Raw genomic sequence first — 14,196 nt, forward strand, 5'->3', positions numbered from 1 at the left:
GAAAAAATCATCACAGTAAAAGCTCCCAAGAAAACAACAGAGGAAAAATTAAGGAAAAACGTTTCTGGAAACAAGTGGAGGTGTTTTTTTTTTAAAGTGTGGAATTAAAAGGAAAAAATACCATTTGGTGGCAAGATAAATAACTTGTGAAGGTAAATAACTCTCTGTAAACACTCTGCGTCTTCCCCTTGAATTCTCTTTGCATCACCATTGCCTCACCACCTTTCTTTTAAAAATTAGCTTTTTCTTTGTTAGACAGTAGTGATGAATTCTACCTGTAAGGAAGGACACCAGTTTGTGTATATACAATTTCTAGTCTGTTTGGTAGGGTTTCTCAGATTAACACTACAGAATTCAAACATGCTTTGTTCTATCTATGATGCTTAAGGCTTTAAAATAAAAATATCCTCTTTCTCCCTGTTTTAATCTAGTTGTTCTTCAGTAAATGCTCGATTCTTGTGGATAGGAACTTCCACTGGTTTATTCATAATTAATCTGGCAAATTTTGAGGTGGAAGCTATTTTACATTATAGAGGTATGAATGCATAATATTTATAATAATTTGATGTGATGAACAGCTGCTATATGTAAAGCCAGGACTTCTGTTTAAAATTTCTTTTAATCCATTGGTAACTTCCTTGTTCTTGTTTCACTATTATTATTACTATTATTATTTTATTTGTAGTGCCCCTTTCCCTTATGGGCTCAAGGCAGCTTCCAGCTTAAAAAACAATATCATTTCAATACAGTTTCAATAAAATAATAGACAGATCCAGCAATCTGGCCTGTCAATAATTCTACTGAATTAACATATGTGAAATTTAATTAAAATGTATAGATTTTATCTATTTTACTTGTGACTATTTCACTAGAACTTAGGGATACATTTCTGTCATTAGTTTAAAAACTGAATGTAATTTTGCTGAATGAAATTCTATTGATTAAAAACTCATGTAAGGAGCCATTTAGAGCTAGTATTTAATTTGATGGTTTTCTATTTTAGAAAATTGTCTTTATTATTATATTTTTTGTGTGTGTCTGTAAAGATTACAGTGCCCTCAGTATTCAATTTGCTGGATCATGTGCTTTAATGAGGAAGGCAATTAATGGTAAGGTGAGTACAGGATTGAAACATTAAAAATAAAACACATAGCACACTTTTAGCTGTTTGAATCTTTCCCTCATAAAATAATCTTGTCACTCTATGCTATACATGTTCTTAGGGGATGTTTTCTCCCCAGAGGCCATGAGGATGTTGGAAGTCAAGAACTGGACGCTGTTTCCTGCCTCAAACCCAGAGGGGTTTTTACCATTAAGTCATATAGCTAGAGAGGGTCATAGGCATTGACACCTTTTCTCTATCATACTGACACTATCCCTTTGATGTGTAGATTGCTATTCTCAGGGACTTCCTTCCTGTTTCATCCTCTCTCACATTGTCTTCTCTCCCTTGCTCTCCACACTGCACCATGCATTCAGATGGGACGCTGACTGCATCCATCCCAATCAGCTAGATAGATTAGAATGGAGGACCTGTCTCTCCACTTTTCTATCCTTAATGGAGTTCACTAATAAATACTCTTATGAGTTTAGAAACAAAGAATGACTCCATCTCCTTTTTGAGCCTACGAACACACATGCATGCTTGCAAAAGCTTCATTATGCTTATGAATCAGTGCACTCTGCTTTTAATGCCAAGGTGTCTCTCCCCAGAGAGATGTCCAACAGAGGGAATAGATCCACACCAACTCTGGCTCCTGCAACAGAGGGGTACTGTCTTGCAGCAGCTTCACAATTGTTTGCAAGTGGATTTTGCTATTCTGCAAAGCTGCAAAGTGCATTGAAAGTGGATTGAAAGGGCATTATTCTGCATGTATGGAAGGGACCTTAGTTACTCACCCTTGCTTGCTAAATGTGACCAAGTGAGAACTAGCATTTTGCAAATTTTCAGATGCAGATTTATTTTTAAGTCAACTTGACAAACTGTTAGAGAGATAGGAACTAGTCTGAAAAAATGCATGTGTGGCATAGAACTCTCAGTTTTAACCTTTGTTTATATGCATTTAGTATAATAGGACAATTTTGTATAAAACGTTTTGTGAACATCTCTCTACAGGTTTTCTGTTTGCTGACTTCAATGTTTGAGAATCGAATTGCCTTGTTAGAGCTTAATGTTGCTGCCCTGTTGAAGTCTCAGCAGAGCAAACTTCTTATAACTGGCAGGGAGAAAGATCTTTCAGTTGTTGCCAGGTACAGAATCATTTGACTTAAATTAAAATTGAGTCTGTTTTGCTTTACTTGAATTTCTGTCTGTTAACACCTTGACTTCAATTTAAAACCTGATTCAAAGTGCTAAAGCATGAATAAATCTAAAACATGACATATGCTAAACTGTAACTCACATTTTCTGCCAAATTCTTCCAAATTCTCATTAATTTGGAGAGAGTGTAGGTTTGAGGTAAGAATCCTTGATATTCCACCTGGCTATGTCAGGCGAGACCCTGCGCAGTTATGTTTAGAAAGACTGGTAAGGAAATAATACCCAAGAATCAGGCTTTAAACAAAAAGATTTATTTATTTATTTATTAAATTTATAGGCCGCCTCATCCCCGAAGGGCTCAAATTGTTTTTACTGTGCAGAACACAGGGTGCTCTCTATAAGGCCCTTTCCGCACGGGCGTTTGATGGCGTTTGATGGCGCCCTGGGGACGGCAAAAACACCGTCCCCAGGGAGCCATTCGCACAAGGGGCGCAGCTGCTGTGCAGCTGCTTCCCTCGCGTCGCCCGACCGGTGCGGAGCCAGCATTTCCCAACCTCGCTCGGTACGGAGCCAGCATTTCCCAACCTCGGGAAGCGAGGTTGTTGGGAAATGCTGCCTTGAAGCGGCTCCAAGGTGCCCTCCCACTCCCAACCTTCACTTACCTGGTCCCCGACCCTCCAGCGCGTCACCGAGGCCTGGGGACACGCCCCCCTGCCCTGCAATGCTCAAGCAGACGCGCAGGGCCAGGGGGGCGTGTCTCCAGGCCTCGGCGACGTGCCGGAGGGCCAGGGACAAGACGGGTCGGCCGGGCGACGGCGCTCCGCGGTGCCGTCATCCCAGCCGGTTTTGGGACCGTCCATGCCAGACGGGACCGTCTCACCAAAGACCTTCATATTTTATCCATACAAAGAATACATACATCATAATTCATAATCAGCATATATAACCCATATAATCATATTTCTCCCGCATATTGTTTCTTCTTTAGCATTAAAATCAAATTTGCTTGTCTGATCCTTCTTTACACACAAGCTGAAATTTCCCTTCTCTCTGCCCATATGCAAGGGGCAGCAATAAACTGAATTCTGTCTTTTTGGTTTTCAATCCAGATAACCAGTTCTCAACATTCCTAAGGGTGGGTTTTCCCATAGAGAAATACCGTCTATACTCATGTATAAGTCGAATTTTTCAGCACATTTTTAATGCTGAAAAAGCTCCCCTCGACTTATATGCGGGTCATTAAAAATTTTTTGTGTTTTACTTTGGTGCCGCAGCTTTTATGCTAGCGGCACCAAAATTTCAGGGTACCCTCAGAAGACTCTCCTGATGATACCAGCCAAGTTTGGTAAAGTTTGGTTTAGGGGGTCCAAAATTATGGACCCCCAAAGGAGGTGCCCCCATTCCCCATTGTTTTCAATGGCAGCTATTAGTAGATGGGGCTACCCTTTTGAGGTCCATAACTTTGGACCCTCTGAACCAAACTTCACCAAACCTGGCTGGTGTCATCAGGAGAGTCTCTTTATAATACCAGCCAGGTTTGGTGAAGTTTGGGTCAGGGGATCCAAAGTTATTGACCCCCAAAGGGGATGCCCCATCCCCCATTGTTTACAATGGAAGCTAATAGTAGATTTTCCATTTCTGATCATATCCCTCTTAAAATCTAAGTTGGGTTACATTTGGACATACAGATGATGATGAGGAATCCAGTTTTGAAGGATTTTAACTCCTGTGTTTTAGCTTGGTTGCTGGTTGAGCTAAGGTTTTTGTACTTTTAAAGTTATTGTTGTTACCATATTGTTCTTGTTGACCCTCTATTCCACTTACAGAGCCAGTTTACTGTTTTTCTTTGAAATAAACATTCAAAAACATTTAACCTACTGATGCCTCAATTGATGTAATTTTATTGGCATCTATTTTTATTTTTGAAATTTACCAGCAGCTGCTGCATTTCCCACCCTCGACTTATACGCGAGTCAATAAGTTTTCCCAGTTTTTTGTGGTAAAATTAGGTGCCTCGACTTATATGCGGGTTGACTTATACACGAGTATATACGGTACATCTTTAAGGTGTAAGGATTTCACATACAACTTATTCACTTTAAAAGTTTAAAAATGATTTTGACAAATATAATATGTGATTCTAGTAGAATACAAGTTATATAGATTGGATGTCCCTGTGTTGCATGCTGTACCATCATTGCCACTACCGATGTGACATCTTTCGGTATTGTCTGTCCCCTCCTGGCCTTGGGACTGGGAGCTATCATTAGTATTATTAATATTGTTTTCTGGGTTTTAGAATGCTGCTTATTCTGAGTTATGTATTTTAACTATTTATCACTTATTTATTGTGCACATTGTTTTAGTTGTGATTTTGTTGTACACCGCCCAGAGCCCTTCGGGGGTGGGCGGTTTATCAAATTTAATAAATAATAATAATAATAATAATACCTCATTATCATTTCAGTGTTCATATATAGAAAAACACATTTTCAATTATCTCATCAGATTCCTCTCTATTCTAACCTTTGATCTCTTCATTCCTGTATTTCACGTAGGCCATCTTATATAGCTAGTTATGCCTAACAGGTCTATAAGGTATGTCTTTTGTCATGACTGTAACCCTGGCCTTCATCTCCTGCCTTATGAAATATTGGATTTTCATATTACTCCTTGCACTGTGTGCTACAAAATGCCAGTTTCTATGTTTGTATGTGTAGGTAGCAGATTGTCCATCTAAAAACAGGCCAAAGGCAAAAGGTCTGTTTGCAAAACTAAATCAATGCATGAGTTACTCTAGGCAATAGAATCTGGAAGCCTCATTGACCAAGGGCACATCTTGATTACCACACCCTGCTAAGCTGTTGTGATACAATGGATCCCAGAGAACTCCCTGGTACTAGACGTTATATCTGATATGCTTTTGAGAAACCATTTCCTCAAACAATTGCTCTTTCCCTGCATTTCCTCTACCTCTAGATACGATCTCCCTAACAATCAATCCCTTCCTGATCCTATCAAAGCCCCAGACAAATTGAATACTGGAGCAGGAACTCCAAGGAGTTACTTTACATAAAGCCTTTCAGAGCTTCTGGTGTAATCACAGAACAATTGGCTCTACTGTCCCGGCATTTAGAAGACAATAGATGAGCCATTGATTAGCTCAGTCCAGCAAATCCCAGCATGGAAACCCAGAAAATCCAGGAATAGAAACTTACTTTAAAATACAGGAATGGAAACTTAGAAGAGTTTGAAGAAGAGTTTGGATTTATATCCCCCCTTTCTCTCCTGCAGGAGACTCAAAGGGGCTTACAATCTCCTTGCCCTTGCCCCCTCACAACAAACACCCTGTGAAGTAGGTGGGGCTGAGAGAGCTCTGAGAAGCTGTGACTAGCCCAAGGTCACCCAGCTGGCGTTTGTGGGAGTGTACAGGCTAATCTGAATTCCCCAGATAAGTTTCCACAGCTCAGGCGGCAGAGCTGGGAATCAAACCCGGTTCCTCCAGATTAGATACATGAGCTCTTAACCTCCTACACCAGTGCTGCTCCACTTACTAGCTCCCACCCCAAGCTGCTCACAGGTGTATAAAAATACAGTGCACCCCAAGTTCCACGTTCTTAATGCTGCTGAGGCTGGCTTTTTACTCTAGCACTAGCTGGCTAGCTAGCCAGCTCCTAGCAAGTTTGCTGGCCTGCTCCAGCTCCTTATTAGAAGTTGGTTCTTAATGCTGGCTCAAGTTCTCAATGCTGGCTCTCAATGCTGCCTCAAGCCCTCCAGGCTGGCTTCATCTGCTGCTGGCTCCAGCTGCTGCTGGCCCACACTCTCCATGCTGGCATAGGAATCCCTGCCTTCTTCCAGACTTCTTCAGCTGAATTTAGGTAATGTTTAAGTCCCTTGCTCCCCCTCCTACTCTATCATCCAAACCTATCCTTTTCCTCCCTGCTTATATCACTTAGGAACTGTGTGTATGCTTCTCCATGTCTTACTGTGTGATTGTTTGCAACCAAAATTTATATAAAAATATTTAAACTGCAATTTGGTCTTTTGTGAATTCTTTGCATATATGTTTCAAGCCGTTTCTGGTATAGGTGTCTAAAATGATCCCCTCCCAGCCTACCTCTTGCATTGCCAAGCCGAGTAATTCCCCATTACTATATTAAAATAAGTTCTTATACTGTTAAGCTGGGTAACACATCTTAGCCCTTAGTGACAAGATATTTCTTAGTGATATAATCTTTTGCTTGCCTGCATGACCAGTTGACCTATAGAGAAAACCCTCCTGAATCTTTGGTTATGTTAATACCTTATTCTTTAATATCAAATACAATTTTAGGCCTATTTTCCATGTTCCACAGCTATATCAGCTGAATGGAACCCCCAAAGTCTCTAAATATAATCTCAAATATATATATTTGAAAATATATTTATGAATATATATATATTTGAAAATGCGTATATTGGTTTTTTATTTTTGTATTTGAAATGTATGTAAAGGGAGGTGGTGTTATTTGAATGCATATGAGACTAGAGATCTAACATAGTCCTCAGTCCTGAAATCACTGGCTGAGAGAAAATACTGTTGAAGTCTCTGGTTTTGCTCTTTAATAAATGGCTGATGAACTACAATGAGAATTTTTCACTAATATACATAATTTTGTGTGTTGGTTACCTGATTTAGTTGCTCTCTTCTCCCAACCTCTCCCTTGTGCCTGAAGAAAGAAAGAAATGAAGATGTTAACAGAAAAGATAAGTTCAGTAAGCCATTTCTACTTCATATAATAAATTTTTCAGGGATTTTATATGCTGGTATTTTTTAATTTGAGATGTCACTGAGTGCCTCTTTTGTCACTGTAAGGGAAAGGTACTCCATGTTTCAGTTGTTTGGATTTTTAATTTGCTCCTCATGCAAGACTCATGCATGTCTTGATCCAACTGTCCCTTATGGGTGTGAGGATTCAGGCAGGCACATAGAATCCTGCAGTTTACAAGGCGCTGTCCCTCTCTTTTCCATGGAGACAAAAGTTCTGGCTCTGTGAAGATATATTTGTGGGAACTGTAATTCCATGTTTACATCATCCAACTCATGAAATTTAGGACTTCTATGTTTGATGTTTACTGCAGATCATGTTTTTCTTGCCTATGACAGTGTAAAGTGTATAGAAATGTATTTCTAAAAAAGTGTATCCACTTAAAATATGGTTAAAAGGCATTGCCAGTCTTTAAAGAATACATATTTTAATGATAAAAGAATGCATTAAATAATTTAAAAAACAGAAACAACTAACATGAATGTATAGGAATCCAAAACACACATCTATGACAACATGACTGTTAAAAACATTTATTTACTGTTATTAAGTAGTGTTCCTTTTTATTGTAACTGCTGACTTTAAAAATAACAGATAAAAAGTGCACAATAAAAGATAAGCCACTGGTTTTCCACTGCAAAATTAAGTCATCAGGCTACACATCAACACCACAGTAAGTACAAATAATTGTGAAAGTGTGTTTATTAGTGCATAGTTGATGTATGGATGATTGCTGTAAAGTTGTCCGAAAACTAATGCATAAAATAGACTGTGATGGTGAAGAAAAATGTTTGTGAAACTGGCACACATCCTGTAATAACTTGCTGTGTATCAAAATATTAAGTTGTTATTTTCATGGACTACCGTATATACTCGCATATAAGTCGAATTTTTCAGCACATTTTTTGTGCTGAAAAAGCCCCCCTCGACTTCTATGTGAGTAAGGTGTATTTTAAAAAATATTTTAGGATTTTTACTTTGTCGGCTGCCAGGGGGCACAATTTTTAGGCTAGCAGCACCAACATTTCAGGGTATCATCAGGTGACACTCCTGATGATACCAGCCAGGTTTGGTGAAATTTGGTTCAGGGGGTCCAAAGTTATAGACCCCCCAAGGGGGGTGCCCCATCCCCCATTGTTTCCAATGGAAGCTAATAGTAGATGGGGCTACCCTTTTGTTTGAGGGTCCACATAACTTTTGGACCTCTTTAGGAACCAAGAAACTTCCACCAAAACCTCCGGTGGTATCATCGAGGGAGGGTCTCCCTAAAAGATACTTTCGAGGAAATGTTGGTACTGCTAACATAAACATTCCTTCCCTCACAGGCACCCTCAAATTTTCCGCAGATTCTCCCTTTAAATCACTCCCCCCCCCCCCTTGGATTTAAAAGGAGAATCAGGGCTTACAGAGCTAGTTTACTGTTTTTCTTTGAAATAAATATTCAAAAACATTTAACTTACTGATGCCTCAATGTAGTTTTATTGGTATCTATTTTTATTTTTGAAATTTACCAGTAGCTGCTGCATTTCCCACCCTCGACTTATACGCAAGTCAATAAGTTTTCCCAGTTTTTTATGGTAGAATTAGGTGCCTCGACTTATATGCGGGTCGACTTACATACGAGTATATACAGTATATACTAGCTAATTTATACTTCTGAGCACAGGTGATCCACATTCTATGCTGAAAATATTGAATTTTCTACTATATAAATTATGCAAACTGAACATGTCTGTATAATTTAATCTATAATATTCTTTGCTTTGCATAAATTGTTCCTCTTTAATTAGTCAAAATCATGCTTTGCATGGCACTGTATCCCTAATCTCAACAGTTACAAATCATATTGAATTTATTTTCTTGCTTCTGAGATTTTTTTGTATGATTCCCTATGCCAGTGTTTCCCAAACTTTTTTTTCCATGGCCCGGTTACTTTAATACCTCTTCTTCTTGACCCACTGAAATTTTTATAGCCTATTAGTAAAATAAATTTGAATGTCCGTAAAGTTTTCATTTATTATTATTAATATTATAAAGAAAAATTTACTCTTACAAAAATGTAAAGAAATCAAACTTAATAATTTATTACAAAATCAAATAATTTATTAATGAGAAGTGTAATGCTGTTTTTTATTAACTAGAAACTTCAGGTTTGGAGAAAAATATGATAATTTTATTCTTAAATCTGGTTTGATTTCCAAGCGATTTCTATATTTTTTTTGGAAAACCAGTTATGAAAAGTCTGTTTCACACTTATAGTCGTGACGAAAGGCATTAGAAATTTTATCACTTTTTGTTCTAAAACTGGGTACTCCTAATGACGACAGCCAAAAATATATTAGTGGTATTCTGTTGAAGATATCTTTGAGTGCTGTATCACACGACAGTTCACTTATAGATTCAATATCTAAATTGGGCAATTCTGCCTCAGATTCTATGTTAACTGTAAAAGAGTCCCTTATCCATGCTTTGTTGCTGTGGAATGGCGGGAAAATATTCCTTCAGACTTGGCTGCAGTCCTAGCAGATGTTCTTTGATAGTAGCTGAAATATCATCCGGGCTGGAACTCATATTCTACTCTTTTTGTAATTCTATTAGGTTTGTAAAAGCTTTGTAATTCTCGGCTTCGACACAATGGACCACAAATTGAATTTTTAAATTGCAGCTTCCACCTTCTCTTGCACTTTAAACACAGTCATATTGCTACCTTGTAATGTCAGGTTTAAATTATTCAAAAAATCAAAAATGTCACAAAGGTAGGAAACCTTGATTATCTAATTGACATAATGAAATTTGTCTTTGAATTAAAATATTACATCCCTAGCTGTTGAGAGACATTGGTCTAAGCACATTAAAACGTCTTCCTTGATTTCAATAAGTCTTCTTAAAACATTCCCTCTTGATAACCATCACATCTAGCAGCGTAAAAGAAGATCTTCATGTTCACTCCCCATTTCTTTGCAATATTTTTGAATTCAACGGACAAGATTTTATAAAGTTTATAAATTTTACACACCCTTGTATAGTTGCAGTTAAAAGCAGTGGCATTTTTTGATGGCCAATGCTTCTCTGTTAATTCTACAGTGCAACCATACACAGTCTGGTGCTGCTGCTTTGATCTTCGGAAAAAGTCCAGCACGTATTCCTGCCATTCCGTGAGCTCCATTGCTATTCAGCCCTACACATTTCTTCCTCTCAATGCCATTTTGATTGTTGTAATTTTCAATCAAATTAAAAATTTCTTCAGCTGTTCTTGTTGTCAGAGGTTTACAAAAGAGAAATTCTTTGTGAATTGTATTGTCAAAATTGTATCTCGCAAAACACATTAGATTGACATTGTCCTATAAGTCTGTACTTGCATTGATTTGCAGGGGAAAAAACTGCACTCTTTTAAGTGATCCACGGCAGTTTTTTCAATTTATCTGCCATCTCCACGATTCTACGCTTCACTGTGTTATTTGATAGCGTCAGCATATTTGCTTGGTTCTCCTGTTTTTTAATTACATATTCAAGATGCTAAAATTTTCATTGCTGGAACTATTAATTTCTCGGCAGCTGTGTGAGGGTAACCAGTTTCAGCAATTAATTGTGATATTTCATAAGAAGCTATTACAGGATTTTCAGAATGAGTGCCCTGTGAAAAATTCAAAGGCATAGTCTTGTTAGTAGCTATTAATTTTCTCTTTTTATTTATAAAGAAATATTTTTGGCTTATTACTGTAGTTCGGATGTTTCAATTCCAAGTGCTGCTTCAACTTTGAAGGTTTCATGGACTCGTTTAAAGTGCCGCATAACAAATAACACATAATGGTTTTTCATCAGCACTCTTCATGAAACCAAATTGTACGTAATCCTCAGAATACTGTTGGGTCCAAGACATCCTCTTCTTTTTTTGTAGGAGTAGTTAGTGCCACTCTCAGAACTCATGCCCGGTTGCACATCATTCGACTGTCTGTTAGTGCCACTCTCAGAAAGTGTTTCTGGATGCTAATCAAAGTATTTATAAGCAGCTTATTTTTTGTTTGTTGTTTTATTACCCATTTATCCATCGTCAAATTACACTTAATCAGTAAATACGAAAATAATATGCTCTCTCTCGATACTTAACTCAAACTGAACAAGCAGAGTACAGGCCAGGTGAGTAAAATAAAATTATACTGTCAGATGATTTGGCTGGTGGTGCAGTCACGTATCTTTCCTACCATTGTGCAGCCACGCTATTGGCTAAGCTAGGTTTTTGAATTTTTTCAGGTATGACACCCTTCCCCTTGGACCTTGGTGGTAGAGGTCAAGCCCGTTCCACCGTTCCTTACCCAGGTGGTGGTGCACCCATCCTTGTCCCAGTCTCTGGGGTGCATCCTGAGGGTTGTAAGCATTTAACCCACAGCTTGCCTGAAGGGGTCCTGACTGGCCCTGCTTGTTGGTCCTCCTCGCCCTTCTTCTGGAGTTAAGCCGCTACCCCTGCATATTCTCTCCCTGTGCTCCAGTTGTTCCTCCCCTCTGGCTCCTTCACTTTGCTCCTTCCTTACCATGCTGCTCGTCATTCACTCTGACCACCTCTCCACCTCCTTCTTCACCCACCCTGTGCTTTCCCTCATTTTCCCTTTTATCCCTTTTCCCCGGTGTTCGTACTCCTATCTGGACCCACCCCCAATCACCAGCTTTGCCCCTGGTCCTGGGGCAGGCATGGGCGGTTTTAACAAGGTCATGCCCCCGCCACACATCTGCCCATGCTGGCTTGTCAGGGGTGAGCCCAGCCATGCACCAGGCTCATCTGCACACGGCAGCATCAGGGAGGCTTCTGCTCTCACCTCCCTTGCAGCACCAGCGTCTGCTGTGAGCTGCGGCTCCATTCCCAACCCCTTTCTGGGTGGTCGGCTGGCCATGGAGGAGTCCCAAAGCTGCTGTATCATCCTAGCTGGTCTGATTCGAGATGGGTGGTGCCCTCCAAGCAAGGACAAGGGTGGGGTGGTCGGCCCCAGCCCCAAACATTAGGTGACCCAGCATTTTGCTTTTATGATCCAGTGTCAGGTCATGACCCACCATTTGGGAAACGCTGCCCTGTGCAATTATAAGTGTATCTTTACAGCAATGAAAGCTAGGCTGTTGTTTTTTTCTTGATTAAAGCTGAAATTCTTTGAGAAATGAATTCTGTTCCCACTGTGATATTCTGCATGTGTTCCGGGTTCCTGCAGAATCACTCTGGCACATGTAACACTGGCTATATTTCTGTTAATAGCTTGCTTGTCTGTATCATTTAGATTTTGTGATGTTTTTGTACTGAGTCAGGTTTATAGCATTAAAACATTTATTGTATAATTTCTTCTTTTTATTTAAAAACATGCGGCTTTTGAGGCAAGTACTCAGGGTTGTGTGACACTCGTGGCATATAGACAAAGAAAGGAAATTATCAGACCCTTAATGGCTTGAGAGCCTTTGAAATATTACATCATTTTAACATCTCTTAAATAGGGTTGATGTGTATGAATCAAATCTACTGGTTTTTAGTTAACGGACCACTTCTTTGTAATGTCTGTCATCTATAGTAGCGCTCTTGTTTTGCCCTCAGAATGAACATGTTTTCTCCAAGGACTACTGCTAAGCAAAGGAGTTTGGCATCGAAATGCAAAAGAAATTGCAAACAGTAAGTAAGACAAAGTCTTTGAAAAAAAAACAACCAAGGGTATTTAAGACAGATGAACAATCTTAGTATTATCCTACAAATTTGGGGGGGAAGAATTTGTGAATGTTTTATGATTTTTATTATGTGAGCCCTTGGACATTTTGTTGGATACTGTTTGTACTGACCACTTGAAAATACAGGGTCAACACACCTTTCAGCAATTATGCTTTAGGAAAAAATAATCTAAATAACTCAACTGCATGTCAACTTGCAGGGAAACTATTTACTTTCCTTATATTTCTAATATCAGTTTTAGCAGATACTATCGTTCTTTTTCCTGTCACATTTTCCATACTATTTCTTTATTCTTGAAGAAGAAAAAAGGAAGACTACCCATTGGGACATCCTCCTCCAACCAAATCTGAGAGGTGTATTACTGTAGCTGATAAACCAACTTCTATATGCTGTATTCAGTACTCAGGTATTGTAGAACACATTTATCTACGCATTACTATTTAGATGCTAACAACTTTCACTGTTAATTGACTTATTTATTTTACTGTACTTATGGTTCACCTTTCTCATTCAGACTCAAAGTCAATTACACAGTGTTGCTATTTTATCTGACTCTTGAAAACTTACACTCCGGAAATCATGTTAGTTTGCAAGGTATCACTGTACTCAAATCTTGCTCTTCTACTGCAGAGCAACATGGGTACCCAACTGAAACTTTTCCATACAGTGACAACTGATAAACACAGTGTAGGTCAATATAATCAATATGAAAGGATGTTGAATGAACAATTTACTAGGACTAAAATTAACAAAATTTGAATGAGCATAGCAAATTAGGCATGATATACAATGTAGATACAATCAGAAAAAAATGGTATTGCATTAGTTAAAAACCAATGAAATTGCAGAGAAATATGTGCAGCAAACTGATAATATATCCTAGTGGTGTGATCCACAATCCCTTTCCCAAGGCATCCTTCTGAATCATTTTGTTACACCCCTTATTACTGTCCTTATTTGTTACAGTCCTTATTAGACAGGCCATTCCATAAGGTAGTATCCACAACAGAGAATGTAAGTATATAGGCAGTTATTGATCCTGTTTGCAGGGTGGCACCTGCAGAAGGTCTACAATGGATGAGCAGAGCTATGGTGCGTCACAGGAGGAGAGGCAGCTCAGCAGCTATTAGGGTCCAAAGCCAGGCAGGGGTTTTTATGTCATAGTGTCTTTAGGTCAGCCTTTAGGTCTGATTGGCAACCTATGTGACTAGCAAAATTCCTTTGATTTTGGATCCATATTGCAAACCTACTCTAGCCTAATACCATTAATTTTAATGGGTTTAAACGGAAATAACTCTGTTTAAGATTAGTGAGCAAAGTGCTCATTATGCCTTTTTGGTGAAACACTTCCACATCTTTTTGATGTCTAATTGAAATGTGATGCAAAGTATGTTTTTTTTTAAAAAAAAACCCCACACACGTTACCTGTG

The 14,196-nt window shown here is 38.8% G+C and overlaps 1 protein-coding gene across 13 annotated transcripts in view; it reads left to right on the forward strand.

The window, feature by feature from the left end:
• WDR27 (WD repeat domain 27) overlaps positions 1 to 14,196 on the forward strand; it is a 101,562-nt gene that overhangs the window by 16,646 nt on the left and 70,720 nt on the right. For all 13 annotated transcript variants that reach the window (XR_007243693.1, XR_007243692.1, XR_007243697.1 and 10 more), the window contains 7 exons: positions 432 to 535; positions 1,047 to 1,114; positions 2,117 to 2,250; positions 6,939 to 7,015; positions 7,663 to 7,741; positions 12,638 to 12,712; positions 13,066 to 13,172. Coding sequence is in view for 8 of the 13 variants with exons in the window: in XM_048486960.1 (XP_048342917.1) it covers positions 432 to 535; positions 1,047 to 1,114; positions 2,117 to 2,250; positions 6,939 to 7,015; positions 7,663 to 7,741; positions 12,638 to 12,712; positions 13,066 to 13,172 (644 nt within the window). In the remaining 5 variants the exon portion in view is untranslated. The remainder of the gene's footprint in view (positions 1 to 431; positions 536 to 1,046; positions 1,115 to 2,116; positions 2,251 to 6,938; positions 7,016 to 7,662; positions 7,742 to 12,637; positions 12,713 to 13,065; positions 13,173 to 14,196) is intronic.

This window comes from Sphaerodactylus townsendi, linkage group LG01 (assembly GCF_021028975.2).
Source record: "Sphaerodactylus townsendi isolate TG3544 linkage group LG01, MPM_Stown_v2.3, whole genome shotgun sequence".
Classification (NCBI taxonomy): Eukaryota; Metazoa; Chordata; class Lepidosauria; order Squamata; family Sphaerodactylidae; genus Sphaerodactylus; species Sphaerodactylus townsendi.